Source organism: Apis cerana, linkage group LG15, assembly GCF_029169275.1.
Source record: "Apis cerana isolate GH-2021 linkage group LG15, AcerK_1.0, whole genome shotgun sequence".
Classification (NCBI taxonomy): domain Eukaryota; kingdom Metazoa; phylum Arthropoda; class Insecta; order Hymenoptera; family Apidae; genus Apis; species Apis cerana.
The window spans coordinates 6,741,551-6,759,757 of record NC_083866.1 but is presented as its reverse complement, the minus strand read 5'-3'; the positions used below and the strand labels follow the sequence as shown (position 1 = coordinate 6,759,757).

The window sequence follows — 18,207 nt, the reverse complement described above, 5'->3', positions numbered from 1 at the left end:
ATTAAAGTAAATAGTAGGTTAATCGTTAGATGAAAGGAAGAGAAAATCGATAATAAAATATGTTCGTTTAGAACGGGAAATAGTGATTTTAGAGGAGTGTCGCGATTCGAGATCGAGATGTTCTTAGCTGGAGGGAGGGGGGGGATAAGTTTTCAGGTGTTACCGCCGGAAACGTTCGAGCAAAGTAGCCATTGTCTCATCCTTTCTCGAACCGGTTCACCAATCTTTTCATCTTGTGCTTCTCTACGTTCTCGTCGCCGTCTCGTTGTCGTGGAGAAAAAAAACACACGAAACGCGTTGCATACCGAGAACGACGAGTGAACAACAAATTGGTGGACGGGATGGACGGAGCATCGACTGCCGGCAAGTAACGCGAGCCTTATACATATACGAGAATATTAAAAAAAAAAAAAAAAAAACGAGGAATTCAAATGCTCACACATACGGATACACATATTGCGTAACACTTAGAGACTTAATAATCGGAAAGAGAGAGGAAGAAAAAAGAAAAAAAAAAGAAAAAAAAAGAAGCATTTCGTTCGAGAACGTTTCTTGTTCCTTCGATCGAAAGATCGGATACGTTTAAATGAAGAGACTGAGAATAAAAAAAAAAATCTGTTTAAATTAAAGATATATACATTGTAACGTAGATTCTTGCGTAACGTCGTGTAACGTGATTCTGAGTTGGTATATGTATAGGGTATGATAGGCCAAAAAAAAAAAAAAAGGATACGCCGCGATGGAAAAGGAAATCCTACGGACGAGATAAACGTGCCGTTTAACGCGTGAAATTGTTTTTTTTTTCTTTTTTCTTTTTTCCTTTCTTTTTTTTTTTTTTTTCTTCTTTTTCGAGATGATCGTGAGAAGAGAGTGTGTGTTTTTTTTTTTATATTCGTTTATAATCGTAACCTCGTTCGAACGAAACCGATCTATTCTTGTATATTCTTCTTCTTAACTATCGAGCGTATCTTCTCGTATATCTATCGATTGATTCTGACTCTGAAGCAACGGCTATCTTCTGATTTCTTTGCGAGCTCGAGATTCTCCTAACACGCGCTCCATCATACTTGACCATTCGGAAAACTAGGGAAAACATTTATCGACGATATATATATACATACATATATATATATATATGCCGCGAGGAAAGATTATTGTTATTCATCGATTCTAAAAAGGAAAAAGAAAAAGAAAAAAAAAGGGAAAAAAAAATTTCAATCGCTCCGACGAACAATATAAATTGCAAATAAAACGAGGGAATCAAACGAGGAAAAGAAGAAAAGAGATTGGAAAAAAAAAGAGCTTTCCTCGTCTCATCGAGTTAAGCGTGTGTTACATTTAGGACCGCGTCCCTATTTTAAAAATGGAAAATGCAACCTCAACGTCAGTCGAAAGTGAGAAGTCGGAAGGCCTTCTAGCCCAAACTTTTTTCCTGTGTACAAATGGACGCATGTCGCAGCTTTTCTGTGTGCACTCTTGTTGTCGTTCTCGATGTATAAAAACACGTTTAAAAGCATATTTTCAAAGGGTCGACACGATTCTCAGCCGTTCTCGAGAGCACGTCCACGGATTTATCCTCCGCAACTCTGAGAGAGGGAAAAATAAAAAGATAGTAGAATTCGACTATCGAAAAAGATGCGAGAGCACCGGTGCTTTAAAAGTTTCTTCACAAACTTCGGTAATGCGTCCATACTTTTTTTCGAACTTCGAACCTTGGAGTAATTGGAAGCGGAGAATATACTTTACGATATTAAAAATTTTGAAACTTTTAACGATCTACTATTTTATCCGGCCAGCCATACTTATTACTCGGGCGCACTGTATAATTATTTACGAACGAACAATGACGCAAATCGCCAAGGAGCCGCCTCGTTATAGAAAACCGCCGCTCGATATCCAAAACGATTTCTCGATCGCTAAATTCTCCAAACGAGCAGGAAAGAAAGTAAGTTTCAGCGTCTACAAGAAATTCAACCGACAGCCTTTTCTCTCTCCCCCTCCCCCCTTCCAACTTTTCGAAAAACCTCTTCCGTGTTCAACTCCCCTTTCTCCCGTGACTCGAACTGCCGTAAAATATCTCTTGGCAGCTGTTTGTCCGCGAAAAACAAACCGAGAACTTTTCTAACGTTTCCACCGCTCGACTTTATATAGCCCTTCGACCAGCTGGATTGCCAGAGAACTTTCACCAACGAACATAAAAAAACTCTCGCGTAGATTGTGCGCGTAGATTCGATTTTATTTTTGTCGTTTCCTTCTCTCTCTCTCTCTCTCTCTCTCTCTCTCTCTCTCTCTCTCTCTTTTCTTTTTGATCCGCAGATATCGCGAATCATTTCGTAGTAATCGAAAATTACTCGTTTTATATCGTTTGGAAAAAATTATATTAATAAAAATAAAATTTGACAAGATTAGACGCAATTAATATTTGGTTATATTTACGATAACAGCGATCGAGAAAACGTTGAACTCGTCTGTATAAATTTCTATCGAACGAGGCGATTAAAAACAAAAAGGAAGAACAAGAAAGCGAAGTGGACGTGCTTCGCATCTGAATCTACTTGACATAGTCTCTCTTTCTCTCTCTCTCTCTATATATATATATATCTATCTCTCTTTCTCTATCTTTCTCTCTGCCTGTCTGTCTGTCTCTCTCTCTCTCTTTCGTGTCTCAACGTGCATGCAAACTGTCTCTTTCTCTCTCTCTCTTGTCTGTCGATGTCGATGTCGTTGGTTGGATCTTCTCTTATCGCGCGTAAGATCTTCGAAGATCAGTCGACTTATGAAGATAAAGAAAAGAAACGGGGTGAGGGGGAGAAGAAAAAAAGAAAAAAAAAGTAACAGAGATCAAAACTAGAGAACGCCGTTATTTTGCTACTCGAAAGTAACAAAGAAGAAAGTCCAATGAGAGTAGAGTGTGATGACATATCGCGATGATTTTCGAAGATCCGCGGAGAGACTCGCATTCTTTCTCTCCATAAACGATCTCTTTAGATTGTAAAAACGCTTTAAAATGTGAACCTAGAACCTACGATTCTACTCTACACTTTTCCTCGTCCTTATTCCTTTTAAAAAATGCGCCCTTTTCCTCCCTCGTCAAGCATATTTTCCCCTTTACCGACCGAATCCTCACACACCGCCATACACTCCCCCTTCCCCTTCCTCCTTCACCCTCCTTCCCTTAGCCCTTCCCCAGCCCGAAAAAAAAGTAATTGTCTCGCAGATTCAGATTCTTCTGTGCGATTCTAATCTTGATATAACACTTGAAGTCAATTACACGATTAATTAATCCAAAGGTGTATACATTATAACTATATATTTGATTCTAATAGAGAGAGATATACGCTCGTATGTTTTTTCTTGCGAATTTTTCGATAATATAAATATAATAATAACGAAACACAAATAAGTTGAATTGAATAATATTCTAATAGTTACTATACGGAGTGTGTAAAGCATTGTCCGCGTCACGCGGTTCGTAGTGAAAGAAGTGGCATGAGTTTCGGTGCAACACGAAGCGAGGTTATATTCGTCGCGAGAATTCGCGATCGATATCGAGAAGGAAAGCGATCAATTGGTCAACAAAGTGACAACCCCGACATATTTCAGAAACTTGAATGAACAGATTGAAACTTGCAACACAGGAAACGTGTATAGTTAAAAATAATAGACTGTTTCCCTATTCCTTGCGCTCTCTTTAACTATTTCTCTGTCTGTCCTCTCTGTTTCGATCTCTCTCTCTCTCTCTCTTTCTCTCTTCCTCTTCTCTCACTCGTCCTCCTAAAAGTAAACAAATTTTTTTTCTCTCTGCCTGTCGTCTCGTATATGCCTTCTCGCTCGATGTGTCCACTACTCGATGTGTATGCTCTTTAAAGTCACGACTACTTAATGCATGCGTCACGCGTAAAAGCGAACGAATAAAACGAATAAAAAATAATTTAAAAAAAGAAGAAAAAAAAGAAGTCTTACGCTATTGTTATCGCTGATTAATGTCGTGTGTCGTTGTTGTTTCTCGATGTGATCAATATACTTCGATATACGTTCTCTAGTCGATGTTAAATATCTAGTCTAGCTTTGACATTTTCCCCCTTTTTTTCCCCCCCTCGCATTACATCGTACGTGTAAATTCAATTAAAAGCTCTGTGTGCCTTTCGTTTCGTTTCTAATTTGATTTAAATGTAAAAAAAAAAAAAGCGATGTGATTAACGTGTCAATGATTTATCTCTGTGTAAGTTCCTATGTATAATAGAACTCGAAATATTTTTAAACGCATTATATAAACGCATCCATTGTTATTTAATTTGTCGAGATACGAGCAAGGCCGTTTGCCGACGATTTTTCACTACCGCTTACGATTAAACAAATCAAATTTCATCCACCAATTGTCACGTGTACGCGACAATGCGAAATCCAACATTTAACAGTGTCGTTGCAAGTAAGTAGAGGAGAAAAATATAACGATTCGGGTTAAAAGGCGAAGTTTCGATCTTCCTTGTGTGATCCTTAATGAAACAGAACGAGAAAGAACGCGGTCCGAAAAATCAAAACGAAGCAAGAAATCGTAGAAACGAATTTTGAGAGGAATCAAAATTCCAAAGAAAAAAGAAAAAAAACCAGTCGCGTGGAAATTATTCCGCAAACTTTCCCCTCTTCGATTATCTTTCATCTTTTTAGGTACGAGCTGTCTACCTTCCGTCTCCTTAATTTTTTCTTTCTTTTTTTTCTTTAACGAGCGTTTCGAATCCTCCACTTTGCTGCACACACATACGTTTCGATCAAATCAACTATTCCACTTATCGCTCTGTCCTTCACATCCTTTACCTATGAAGCCACCCTAAGCCTATACGCGGCACGTGGCAAGTGATACTTTAATAAATCTACTTGATTCGTGTTTTAGACGATCGTGATTATTATGATTAAAAAAAAACAAACAAACAAAATGAATAAAAAAAAAAGAAAATAACAGAGTCTCGTTTTCGACGCGTCACGTCGAGAGAATTCTATTATCTATAAAGGGGCGGAAGAGCCAACTAAGGTTCGTCACGATTTTAACCGATCTCGACGAATTGGACTTATAAATTAGAAAGTAGTACTCGCTAGAAAAGTACAACTGACTCGTCGAAACGAGACACGCGTGGAATTAATATTGTAAAAGATAGTTAACGGACCCTCCTTAGGTTCCTTAGGTAACGAGTGTTTAACGAGAGAGAGAAACTAAAAAAAAAAAAAAAAGGAGTAAGAAGAAAATTACGAAAAGAACGCGTTAGGTACGATAATGCGCCGAAACGTTAAGATTATAACGACAGGTGTTAACAACGTTCTTTTCTTCATGTACATAGTCTCGCGTATTACCTAGACCTGCGTTTAGAATAACCGAAAGATTTTTCGTTATTCGTGGTTTCGTTCTACGAAACGAATGAATGGAAGACGAGATGCAGATGCTGCGTCCCCTTTGGAAATTTGGGATACCTTTTTTGTCCCCGATTTTCACTCGACCGATCGAATTTTCGATCCCTGGACAGAAACTACTCTAACTACTATGAAACTAGAGAGGATTTTTCAAAATTCCGGGAAGAAAGAGAAGTTCTTTTTTTTTTTTTTTTTTGTAAACACGTTCGTCTCTAATTTTGAGTTCGATTTTTTTTTATTCGAAATTTAAATCTTCGATCGAACGAAGAAGACACAAAGAGGTGAATCGTTTTTTCAGAAATATCGCAAAAGGGGAGGAGAAACTTCCGCAATTTTGGAAAATACGTCTCTAATTTCGGATCCGAATTTTATTATTCGAAAAAAAAAGACGAGTAGAAGAGAAAAGGGAACGAAGGCTTCTCAAAATTTCAGAGGGGAGAGTAATTAATTAATTACCGGAGTAAGAACGTGAGGAAGAACCGACTCGACTTATTCAGAGACAACGACACAACGCATTATAAAGTAATAATGATAAACTTTAATGTTAAATCAACGTACTATTGTTATGATCTCTTACACTACGAGAGGGTGATCTCGATGACGATCGTTGCGTAATGTAAAAACGCGTTTGCACGTGTGTTTTTTCAATGCGTTCACTAAATAAAAAGAAAAGAAAAAAAAAAAAAAAAAAGAATAAACAAAGTGATGGAACTAACGTTGTAAAACGGTAAATATTGTAGACGATAAGCGAGAGAAATACCGTTGAGAAAATACCGGATGAAAATTCAAAAAAAGAAGAAGAAAAACAGGAGAGAAAGGAAAGAAAAAGAAGTTAAATAAAAAGACAAAGGGGGGTGGGGAGGGGGGGAAGAAATCACGATGTTAAGTAAGTAGTCGCATAGCTTTGTATACATACAAGGGAGTTGCCGAAGAAAAACGAAGAGACGACGTTAAAAGGGAAAGAGGAAAAAAAGGGGGAGAGCTTGCAGCGATAATCGGCGAGTTTTCGAGGCGAAAAGATAAACACGAGGAACGCAATTCTTTTTTTTTCTTTTTCAAACAGCTGCCATTCGACGACGAGAGATACGTGCTACCACCATCTTCGAGCGGACTTGTGCGATTTTTCGGATATAGGGGTTCCGTGAACACGGTATACACGCTGTCGCTCGATTCCGCGAAAACTCGATTCTGTTAATCGGCCAACACGAAAGCCACCATCACATCCATCCGCGCGGAAAACGCGCCTCCTCCGAATGGAGAAAAATCCAATTTACTTTGGGCGCGCGAAAAATTCCAAATTTCAAATTCTTCTCCCGAGGAAATAAAAAGAAAAAAAGGAAAAAAATGTCAAACTCGCCGCCCCTCGTCCTCGTAGCGGGAAAGGGGGCCTGAATAATTTAACCGAACCGAAACCTTCTTCCCCGAAATTGGATTTTCGTCCGTTTGTTTTCTTTCAGAATTTCTTCCGGTAAATGGAATTAAAAATGTGCGAATCGACGCAAATTCGTTTCTGGGAGACCGTGAATTATACACGCATGGAGGAATTGTATCGCCCTCCTCCATGCCGTCTGTCGATTTCCGTTCCGTTTCCGTCGAATCGTGTGAAAACGGCCGTGTTTCACCGTGTTACGACGTAATAATAGTAATAATAATAATAATAATAATAATAATAATAATAATAATAATAATGATAATGATAATGATAATGATAATGCAGATCACACCTGTGTACCGTGCCCCGGTATCTTCGTAAATTCGTTGAACCGAGAAGCAATACTACGGATGCCTATAATTATTAAATGTTATGCGTTTTGTCTTATACAACAAAGAAAAAAAACCGAGGGGGGAAGGGAGGGAGGGAGGGAGGGAGGGAGGGAGGGAAAGAAAAATTAGGAACTCGCGTATTAGGAACACGCACATCAGACACTTGTAAGTGCATCTAAGGGTGATCGGACACACACTCACACTCACACTCACACATACATATACACAATCTCACACACGCGCGCGATACGAGACGTGAACGAAGCGTCGATGTTTTGTCCTCATCGATGTTTCTTTCGATCGAGGATCGCGCGAAAGTAATAAATGTAATAAAAGGAGAAAAAAGAAAAAGAAAAAAGATAAAAAAAAAGAAATAGATAAAAAGACGATACTACTGCGTAACTTCGAGCAAAAAACTTCGAAGTTACGTAATTGCAACCCGTACGTTCACATCGATCTCTGTGTAATTTTATATTTCGAAGATGCGAAGCATTTTTAGCTGCATGCAACGACCAATAATTTTATTGTAATCGTTAATCGTGTATAAAGATTTGCACGGAAGTGATAGGAGAAACGATGTAAAAAAAAAGAAAAAAGAAAAAAAAGAAAGAAAGAAAGAAAGAGAAGAAAAGACAAAAAAACGAAAAAAAGAAAACGTCGAGGGGAATAAAAATAAATTAGGGGAGAGAAGATTGGTGAAGATGAGAGAAGGGCATATTCGGGGTCATTCGAATGCCTAAAAATCGCACGAACCTTGCTCGGCAGATATAAAGGGAAAAAAGTTCTTGATAAAAAGGGGTAGTAATGAGCTTTGTACATCAACAGAGAGGGGAATAGTAAAAGATTATCTTGTAATAGTGTGAGTAGTGAGTGAATCGCTGGAACGAGAATGGAGAATTGATCGTTTGAATATATTATTACGTAACTTTCGAAGAGGAAAACAAGTAACGCCGAATGGATCGATGATGATGATGATGATGATGATGATAATGATGATGATAATATTATATATTGTTGTTAGATTATGTATAATATATATATACATATATATATATACACATAAACACTGATATAAAAATAAAGTAACCTAGATAATAAGCGACCACTTATTCACACCACCTACACATGGACACGGACACACGTAAATACGTACATGCGCGTGAAAAAGTTAACCCTTTATTTAGCGAATCGAAAGAAAGTAAAGAAATTTATTTTTTCGAATAACTTTTTTTTTTATCGGCATTTCGAGCAAAAAGTAATCGATATCTTGTCTTAATTGGCAATCGAGATTTTTTTCGATTTTCGATTTTCGATATATATATATACAAAAAAATTCGAAAGATATTAAAACGGCCAAATTAAAATAGTCGTGCCAAATAAAAGGTTAATGGAGGAGCGAATATACACCATGATCACGAGAACCACTATTCTCACACGAGAAACACGAAACAAGAAACAAGAGACAGATAAGATTTCGTAGTTGTACCCGTGAACATCCCCCGTCAAACCCATCCCCCTGAGCACGATCTCGGCTCTTGGTTAAGCGTAAAAAATGCATAGAGTCCTACTTTCTCTACTTCGACTCTCCTCTTGACCCTTGAAACGATGGGAAAAAAGAAAAAAAAAAAATAGAGAGAGCCAAGGAAGGAAACAGGAAACGCGTGTCGGAGTTTCTTCCTCCAGATCGCGTTTCCTGTCCACCTTTCCTTCAACTAAATAAAAAGAAAATAAAACAGAACACGGAAAAATTTCAAGTATCAAGGAGGAGGCGACAGAGTCACCGAAATCAGAGTCTCCGAAAAAAGCTTGAACGAAGACGATAACGAAGCGGGGGATAAAATCAAAATAGAAAAAAAAGAAAAGAAAAAAAAAGAGAAGGATAATCGAGCTTTCCTCTTCCTACGTTGTACGAGAAATTCACGGCGTTTCTTTTAGCTTTCACGGCGGGAGGGATGAAGGACACAAAATGCGAGAGAGAGAAAATAAAAAGAAAAATGAGGTTTAACAAAAAAAGAGAGAAATAAAAATGAAAAAAAGAAAAAAAAATGATAAAGCATGAAAATGATTTTTAGGGGCGCGCCTCATCGTTATAGCTCTTAATACAATAGTAATATTACGAGTAATAAACAAAAGTGAATTAACCAGAAATATGCGTTTATGTTATTTAGTTCTAAAAAAAATGAAAAAAAAAAAATGTAATAAAAATCAATCGTGTTACCAACTCGTTCGTCTATTTATTTATCAATCATCCTCTCTCGATCGAACTCATCCACCATTTCGTCGCGCGCTTTTTCAACATCCTAATTTTATATTTAATATAAACGATATCGAATTTTCTTTTGTATCGAAATTTCGACAACCGATCGAATGGATTCCGCTGTGCGTGCAATTCGCGCTACTCCCAATTCTCCTCTTTTTTTTCTTTCTTCTTCTTTTTTTTTTTTTTTTACGCAATTCTCGTAAGCGATTTCAAAATTGCTTGTGAACGTTCTACCTCCACTCCTCGTGCCACTTGTCAATTGACGACTCCGCTTATTATTTTTTCGAACGATCGTGTTGCTCAGTGCGAATAAAAACGTTGCCGCGACACGTTGTTCCGACGCGTGCGCCAACACTTTTTCCACACTTTTTGAAATGGAAAGTTAACATCCGATTAATATCGATCGCGACGAAATGAAGCAAACTTTTCTCTTCTCGCTCCTTCTCCTCGTAATTCGTAATTGCTCGGCCGAGAAAATAACGTTGAGGATCGATTTGAACGAGCCCATCGCTGTCACCGATCCCAAGTTTCTCAGTCTTACCATCGACCCGGTAACCCTGTTGGCCGGAAATGCGGTCAGGTACGTAACAACGAGTATTTATAATTAACCAGTTCTCATCAATCTTTTTGCCCATCAACCGATATCTCGAGCGATCGAAATTTAAAAAAGATTACATTTTATCAAAGTATACGAGTCCTCGGATATTTTTTTTTTTCTCCACTCGATATCGAACGAAAGGAAAGAAGAAGAAAGGAGCAATTTGGAGATCGATTCAAAAGTGACGCGTAGAATGGAAAAGGCGGAAAAAAACTGCGAGAACGATTCCGCGTGTAACCTTTGAAAACAAAATTCAATCTACGACGAAATAAAAGGTGTACGTGTTTTAATTTAAATTTCGATCCCTGCTCACCCTCTACGCCGCCTACTACATTATCGATTCTCGTCGGGAGAAATCTATAGAGATTGAACTTCTCTGAGCAAAGCTCCAACTTCTTTGCTCGTCTCTCGAGTCATTGGACAGTAATCTTTTAACGATAATTCGAAATCGTGATCGTTGCCATTTCAGCACTCATTTCGAGAGAAGCGTAAACCTGATGAGAGCCTTGAGTCCAGCGTATTTGCGACTCGGAGGGCCACGCAGTACTCTTTTCCACTTTGCCGATCAAAATTCCGAAGAAAATGGAAAGAAGGGAAAAATCGTGCTATCCGGTGAGCTCCGTCGCCTAATTGAAATTCGAAAAACATACGATTCCTTCCTTCTCCGATTTCATTTCGACAGAGCCTCCTTCTCCTCCTTCTCTATCATAATAAATACCTTCGAAGAATTCCCTCCAAAATTGCATTAACGAGGAAACACGTATCTTCCTCGGTCAATTTCCCAGCAGTGGTCAGAAATCCAGTTGCAGAAACTGGCTGGATTAACCTAAACAATGCTTCATGCACCGGTGAACGTTGGTACACGAACTCGAGGTGTTTAGCGAAGAGTAACGAGAAGGTTTACGTAGATATACACGGGCATCATTCCAGTTCTGGACACCTATTCGCAACCTGTTATTTCTCCGAATCTCGGTTATTCTTGCGCAAACGCTAACTCCTCTCTAATTAATTCAGTAATTTAATATTTCTGCGCGACATGATCCGATATTTGTAACACACAATTTATTCCTTTGTTTTGTTCCATCCATGAATCTCTTTTACCTACCACTTGTTATTATACCAATGTTTGTTCGACTAAATGAATAGATGCTCGAGTAAATAGAATCCTTTAATTTTCGAATCTTAGTCGCTCTTAGCGCGGCGATAACAAATGGCGTCCAATTCCCTCCTACTTTTTCCATTCTAGATCTCTACTCTTTCGTTGCAGAGAAAAAGAAAAAATCGTAATTGGAAAAATTTTGTAAAAAAATTTCCAATCTTTCAAGAAAGAACTTCCCTCTGCTCTTCTACCCGAATCGAATCACTTCCATCGCCTATTCTTTCTATCTATTCGACAAACGAACTTTGCAAGGATTTGCGAAGAATAATCGGTAATTGGAAAAAAAAGCAGGATTCCACGCGAGATTTCTGACCTTTTCCTATATCCATCTCCTATATTTATCGCGATATTCCATCGATCAATCCGGCGTTTCGTGATTCGTAGAGTCCGATTGGGTATTGGCCCATCAGTGGGCTGAAAAGGCAGGGTTGGATGTGATCGCCTGCGTTTCGCCGGACGATCGACGAAGGAGGACGATCGAAGGGGCCGAAGATGCGATGGAGATAATTTCTTTCAGCGATCACATGGGTTTTAACGCCAACTGGCAGCTGGGTTACGGTAAATTAATATCGAAACGTTTAACGGAGAAAGAATCTACAATTTCTCCGCTTCAAGTTCCATTATTTTTTTTTTCTTTTTTTTTGCAGAACCCCAAATCAGATGCAATCTGACGGGCAACGATCTAGCGAGGCAAACGTTGGATCTACGAAAATCATTGAACGAATTTCCTAGATATTCGAACAGCGTGATTACAGGGCCGGATGTTGTAATTTACGATAACGAGAAGCATCTAAATTATCTTCGAGATTACTTCAGCTTAGCGATTCCCGCGCTTTCGGCGATCACGTGGCATCCGTAAATTTTCCTCTTTCTTCTCTTCTTTCTCTTATTCGATAAAAACGCCACTGCTATTGCTTCTTCGAACGGAATGAATATTATTGAGGTAAAAATTGAGCGTATCGCAGGTCGGTAACGCTGTTTCGAAATCGTTTCCAGCGACCTTGCGAGCATTACTTTGGATAATGGAGGAGCGTTCATACACCAGGATAACTTGGAAGAAGATAAGGAAGAATTGTTGAAAGCTATAGGTCGATTCGTAGACGATCGACCGTTGTGGATTGGTGAGTGACTTTCGATATAATAGTAAGCGCACTTTGACCAATTATTATTATTATTATTATTATTATTCGATCGAAGCCGAATCGAGGCCGGAAGAATGCAAGAATTTGTACATAGGGGCTCTCGTGTTGGCGAGAAGACTAGGAAATTCGGCAAGAGCAAACGTGAACGTGATCATGAGGCAACCGGCAGACCTGACTTATCCAACTCCAGTAAGAACGAGCTCCAATTATTATTTATATATATAAAAATAAATAACCAACGAAAATCGATGCATCGTTTCGTATTCAGGATTACTGGGTGTCTTTGCTCCACAAGAGCCTCGTTGGACCGCAAGTGTTCGACGCGAAGATTCAAGGCGATGGCAACGAGGATCATATCTACCTCTATTGTCAATGCGCTTCCAACAAATACGAAGACGGATCGGTCGTGATTTTCGGGGTGAATTTGAATCCTCGCGAAGTCACGTTCGATTTGGAAGGGATTAACGTAACCGAACACGTTCACGAATACGTTCTTACACCAGGTTTCGATGCGCCCAATCGAATGTTCGCGGAGTAAGTGTGAGGTAATCAATCGTGAAAAATGGAAGAATCGTTCTGTATTTATCATTTTTTCCCCCAGGACCATCTTCTTGAATGACAAACTATTGACTCTGATCAACGACACGGTCCCCGAGATGAGTCCAAAGATTCTGAACGACACGAAACATGGTGTGGATCTCCGTTTGCAGTCGGGCAGTATCGGTTTCTGGATTATTCCCAATTTAAAAGTGCATATAAGTTTATCTAAATATCCAAACGCTGCTCTCTTTATAAATAAACTAATTTCTTGTACCATTCAGATAAAATCTTGCACGGGAAACGAGACACCGAGAACGGAAGAGACGGTGGACGTAGACGAGAGAACTACGCGAGAAGAGAAGATCGACAACGAGAATACGAAACAAACACGCGTTGCCGGATCTCTGCAAAGAAGAGCTAGCTCGAATGAAATCGACAAGAGGAAACGGAGAGGTGACGCGTCGATCTATAAAAACAGCATAAAGAGGGAACTGAAGAGGTTGAAAAGATTCGTGAAAAAGAAGCTGGACGATTACGATTACGCGAAATCATTGCCGAAGCTGAGAGTACTGTCCAACTCTAAGGAGCAAGGTGGAAAAGGGTCTACGCTGGTCCAAGAGGACGTGCAAAGCAAATTGAAAGAGTACAAAGATCGGTTGTCGCGGTTGAGGAATCTGATGGGATCGAGCGACACGAAGATGGAGTTGAGAAAATCGATCGGCGACCTGGTAGCGGACGTGATATCTTTGATGTTGAAGATACAGAACACTCTGGAAATAATGAGGAAGGAAATCGATCACGAGAACAAGACGCAGTCGTTCACCACCGTGAAAGAGACGTTGAAGTCCCTTTACGATCTCTTGATGAATGCAAACTTGAACGAGTCGATCGATTCGAGGGAGATGGCACGAGGATTGGACAGAGCCAAGAGAGAATTGCTCCAGGAGAGAGGAATCCCTTTCGATTCGAAAAGGGAGAGTAGCCTATCGAGAAAACGAGCGAGGAACGAGGATGTTGAAGAAGGATCTAGAGGGGTCGAGTGGTGGAAAGATGGGAGGAGTAAGAAGAAGCAACCGAGTTTTCTGGAATGGGATAGCGAGGAAGACATCAATTTTTACCGATTCGATCGTGAAAATTCCTTCGTTAACGAGGATTCCTTCTTAAATACCGACTACGATTACGAAGCGAGGGATGACGAATTCGAAGATTCCGAGGAGCAAGTTTCAATGGAGTACATCGATGACGTTCGTACGTGGGACGAAGACGAGGATGATCGTTTCTTCTATCGCGAGCCCGTCCAATTTTTCAAGAATTCGAGGAACAATCGAGCGGAAACGAGCATAGGAGTTCCTGAACTGTGGGAAGTGGAAACGTACGAGATTGGAAGGAACGATAGAACGAACGGGAAGAAATTCGAGATGGTGAGGATCGAGTCGGATGGCACGATTCGAGATAGCAAGTTTTTGGAAAAATTCGATCGCGAGGGGGCCACCTCTTTTCCGAAAAATCATCGACCCACGTATACCTCACCGTCTAACGTCCAGCCAGACGAGTCTGCCATCCGATCGTTCTTCTCTAAACGAGCACAACCGGCGGAGAGCGCGATATACAAAAAAATTTCCAATTTCCAAGATCCGAGCTCTGGTTTCAAAGAGTCGAGTCCTTGGATCGGAGCCGATTACCTCGGGAGCAAGAGATCGAAGAGGGGGAAAACGGATTTGCGCGCAATACTCGATCAGGAGATGATCAAAGAGGACGATGCTAATTCCAAGGATTGCAACTGCAGGGTTATCCGACGCTCGAAAACTTGCGATTGCCGATCGAAAAGGGGCGCCATCGAGTCGTTGGAATCGCTCGAGATCGACACGCTCGCGCCCCCGAAACAACAGCAACTCGTCGCTGCGGGTTTGGACAAGGATATAGTGCGCGCGAATTTGCGGGAGGACACGGACGTGGAAGTGTTCGCGGACCTCGAGGACGGGCCCAAAATAGAAAAATCGACGCGAGGCGAGGATTCGTCCAAGATTGCGGGATCGTCCTCCCGAATCGAGTCGAAGAACGCTCGAGATCCGCGCCACGATTCCAATATCCCTGCTTTGGAGACCCGGTCGGATCTCCGCCCCGAAGTGGCGTCGTCCGCTGATCGTCCACGATCCCCCTCCACCATTTTAAACGCGAAGGAAGGCGCGGATCGATCGGCCGAAAGATCGGTGAGACGCGATGCGAGCAAGTTTCTCTCCGAGGAAGACAGCACCACGATTAACAACGAGGGATACACTTTTCCCGATCGAGAAAATTCTACAGGCTTTACGGAGGGGAGCGAGGAGAGCCCAACAAAGGGGGAAAGTTGGAGCGCGGCGATCGAGGCGACTACCGCTTTATCGGAGGGAATCGTCATCAAGGAAGAATCCGAAAACAATTACGATGACGAAAGTTCGAAACGAGAGACAAAACTCGAGCAACCTTTGCTCGGTAAAAAGCCAGCGAAAGTCAAAATAGGGAGCTCGCCCGCTCGCTCATCGGCCGATTTCAATAGAAATAAAAGTAGGAAACGTGCGCCGAGATTAAACGTCGCAAGACAATCCGAATTGTCGAAGAAAGTGAGAACGTTGCAGGCTTTGAGGGATTTGTTTCGTAAATTGAAGGAGTCGCGCGTGTTGCTCCCCATCCCGAGATCGAGATCGATCGAGAGGGAGGCGGCGGAATATCGGAGGAATCGTGCTCAACAGATGAAACAATTGCGGGACAAGTTGCGTGACAAGAGGCAGATGATGTTGAGGAAGTACGAGAGAGGTGTTCACGAGGCGGTCGACAAGGAGGAGAACGTGGAAAGGAGGAATCTGAGGAGAAGAGAGGCGTGGGAGAGGATCAAGGGGAGCCAGGATTTTCGTGACATGATCGATCGCGAGAAATTAGCCTATATACTGATGTATCAACCAACCAAGTACGATGAGAAGAGGGAAGTTGAGGGTGAGGAGGGGGTGTCGGGCGAGCAGGATGATGCACCGGTGACCGAAATTCCGAGGGATAGGAATACTTGGAAGAGGATTTTTAACCCGAAAAATGACAAGAATTCCCGCGATCCCGTTGATCGTTCTTACGATAATTTGGATGAAGATATAAGATTGGAGGATTTACGATCGAATACGGAGAAAAGAGGAGAAGAATCCGACGAAGGGGAAGGCGAGAGGAAAGACAAAGTCTATTTCGCTCTGGTGGAGGATGTAGAAAGGCCACGGATATACTATTACGAAGGGAATCCAGGGAAGAGAATGATGAGGGTAAATAATTATTCTTATTAAGAGATTCTTTCGTTTCGTTTCTTTTCTTTTCTTTCTTTTTTTTTTTCTTCATTCAATTAATTTGCTCGACAGGCATCGCCTCGACGCTCGCCCAACCACAATCGTCTCCTGCAAAATTATCTCGGAAGTATTAAAGTCGTTCGATATTCCGAGGAAGAATCGGATCAACCCCCAAAGGGGAAAGAAATATACATAATCGACCCATCCCGATACAAAGGAGGGGATCCTAGTTTGCAATTGTACAAAAGTTCGAGGACATCGAGGCCCGATTCGCAAACCCCTTCGAAAAGATACAAAATTATTTGGAAGCCTATTATATTCAAACCTTTCAGGATTCGTCAATCGACGCAGCACAAACGGGAGGATAAAAACGGGAGCGAAGAAGAATTAACCGAAAATCTTCTCGACGATTTCATCGATTATCTAGATCCCAAAACTGTCGACGAGTTTCTCAAATCGGGGAACGTCATCGTGGACGATAAAATGGAAAATTTCATGCACTCGATCGTCGAGAAACAAGAACCGGTTACGCGGTCGGAAGAAATCGTGGAAGCCGAAGATGATCGAGAATTCGAGGAAGCCTCCGCGAACGAGGAAAATTCCAAAGAATCTTTAAAGGTAGTCGATGGACAAGGAGTCGAGCAACAGGGTGAAAGTTGTCGAAACGTTACGGAAGGGAGAATGCAAATGGAAGATGGAAATATATACGAGACTTCGAACGAGAATATCGCAAGTAGCGATAACAGGAAGAAAGACTCGAAAAAGATGGAAATAAAACGGAAACGAAGAAACGCCGTTACCGAATCGAGAAAAGAAGAATATTTCGGGTCTCTGCCTCTGTTTTTTCTTCGTAAAGCGAACAATTATTCGTCGCGTTTGAAGCAGAGTTCAAAGGAAATTTCTGACGAAAATCTTCTCAGAATCGAAGAAGATGTGGAAAATGAATCGGATACGAAGAAAAGTAAGGGAGAAGAAAACGAGGCAAGCTTAAGTTCAGAAAGATCACCTCTTTCTGACAAACACGGGACGGCGTTAACGACGTTGCCATGGATGGAAAGATCCGGAAGAAGGGTTGAAAGAGAAGCGGCAGAGAATGGAGAGAAGATAGGCGAAAATACCAACGTGGAAAAGGTAAGGTTTAAGAACAGACATGTACGATCTTGCTTTTCCTCATTTTTTTTAAATTTGCATAACACTCGAATCTCTTCCTTTTCAAGCTACAACCGTCCGAATTGCAACATCTGGACGAACCTTCGAGCACAAAGATTCCGACATTCGGTGAAATCGACGACGTCGAAAAATCGCTGATTCAGAAGATACCGCTTGAAAAATTCATGCCGAAAGGGAGCATCGACAAGAGTAAGAGGAAGAACGTAAGAAGAAACAAGAAAGAGGATGATGGATTATCGTTCCTTATAGAAAAGAGTCTACCAAAGATAGGGAATGTGGTAATCGACGGATTAAACAAAGCGGAAAATTTCACGGGATCGGTGGAACAGTTAATCAAGAATTTGGACGAGAATTATAATAGGACGATCGCGAAGGGAGATCAAGAAAGGAATTCGACCAGTACCAGATCGATAGATCCCGCTCAAAATGTTTTTCGAAACGCGATAACGAATGTAAGAAAATTTTTCATGCTGCTTAACGGAGTCACGAATATTCTTCGTGGATAAAAATTTTTTTCAACCTTATAACGTATTTTAATTTTGTATACATTCTATTTTTATAATATTTTTCGTGTAATTTTTATATTTTTTGACCTAAATAAAAAGATGTTGTAAAACGTTTGTTTGTAACGAATATCGAATCCCCTTCTCAAATAACGAGTGCAAAATACATTATTGATGCAATGCGCCGTTATTTTTTTCATTGAGAAACGTTTTTAACTTAAACATATGTATAATGTAACGTGAAACGATTATGCATATGTAATTTCATTATTGGCATCGACGATTAATTAATCCACGTTCCACACGTAGTAAGATAACATAACACCACAAATTGCAACACTCAATTTTGCCTGACACCACAAATTT

General features: G+C 40.6%; 1 protein-coding gene and 1 long non-coding RNA gene across 2 annotated transcripts in view; one reads left to right on the top strand and one right to left on the bottom strand.

Moving 5' to 3' along the window:
* LOC108002292 (uncharacterized) overlaps positions 1-18,207 on the bottom strand; it is a 137,747-nt gene that overhangs the window by 118,127 nt on the left and 1,413 nt on the right. The window lies entirely within an intron of this gene.
* On the top strand, positions 4,600-17,958 carry LOC108002266 (uncharacterized). The gene is made up of 11 exons (XM_017063850.3): positions 4,600-10,007; positions 10,495-10,637; positions 11,569-11,742; positions 11,832-12,039; positions 12,181-12,305; positions 12,382-12,515; positions 12,595-12,860; positions 12,928-13,075; positions 13,148-16,147; positions 16,241-17,299; positions 17,386-17,958. Exons 1-11 carry the CDS (start codon positions 9,841-9,843, stop codon positions 17,842-17,844), a joined length of 5,883 nt encoding a protein of 1,960 aa, XP_016919339.2. The 5' UTR covers positions 4,600-9,840; the 3' UTR covers positions 17,845-17,958.

Bases quoted from the DNA above. Each gene is read 5' to 3' on its own strand.
- LOC108002266 (XM_017063850.3), top strand. From the start codon at position 9,841: ATGAAGCAAACTTTTCTCTTCTCGCTCCTTCTCCTCGTAATTCGTAAT. The intron at 10,638-11,568 runs GTGAGCTCCGTC...CGTGATTCGTAG, and splicing joins GGGAAAAATCGTGCTATCCG to AGTCCGATTGGGTATTGGCC. The intron at 13,076-13,147 runs GTGCATATAAGT...TGTACCATTCAG, and splicing joins GGATTATTCCCAATTTAAAA to ATAAAATCTTGCACGGGAAA.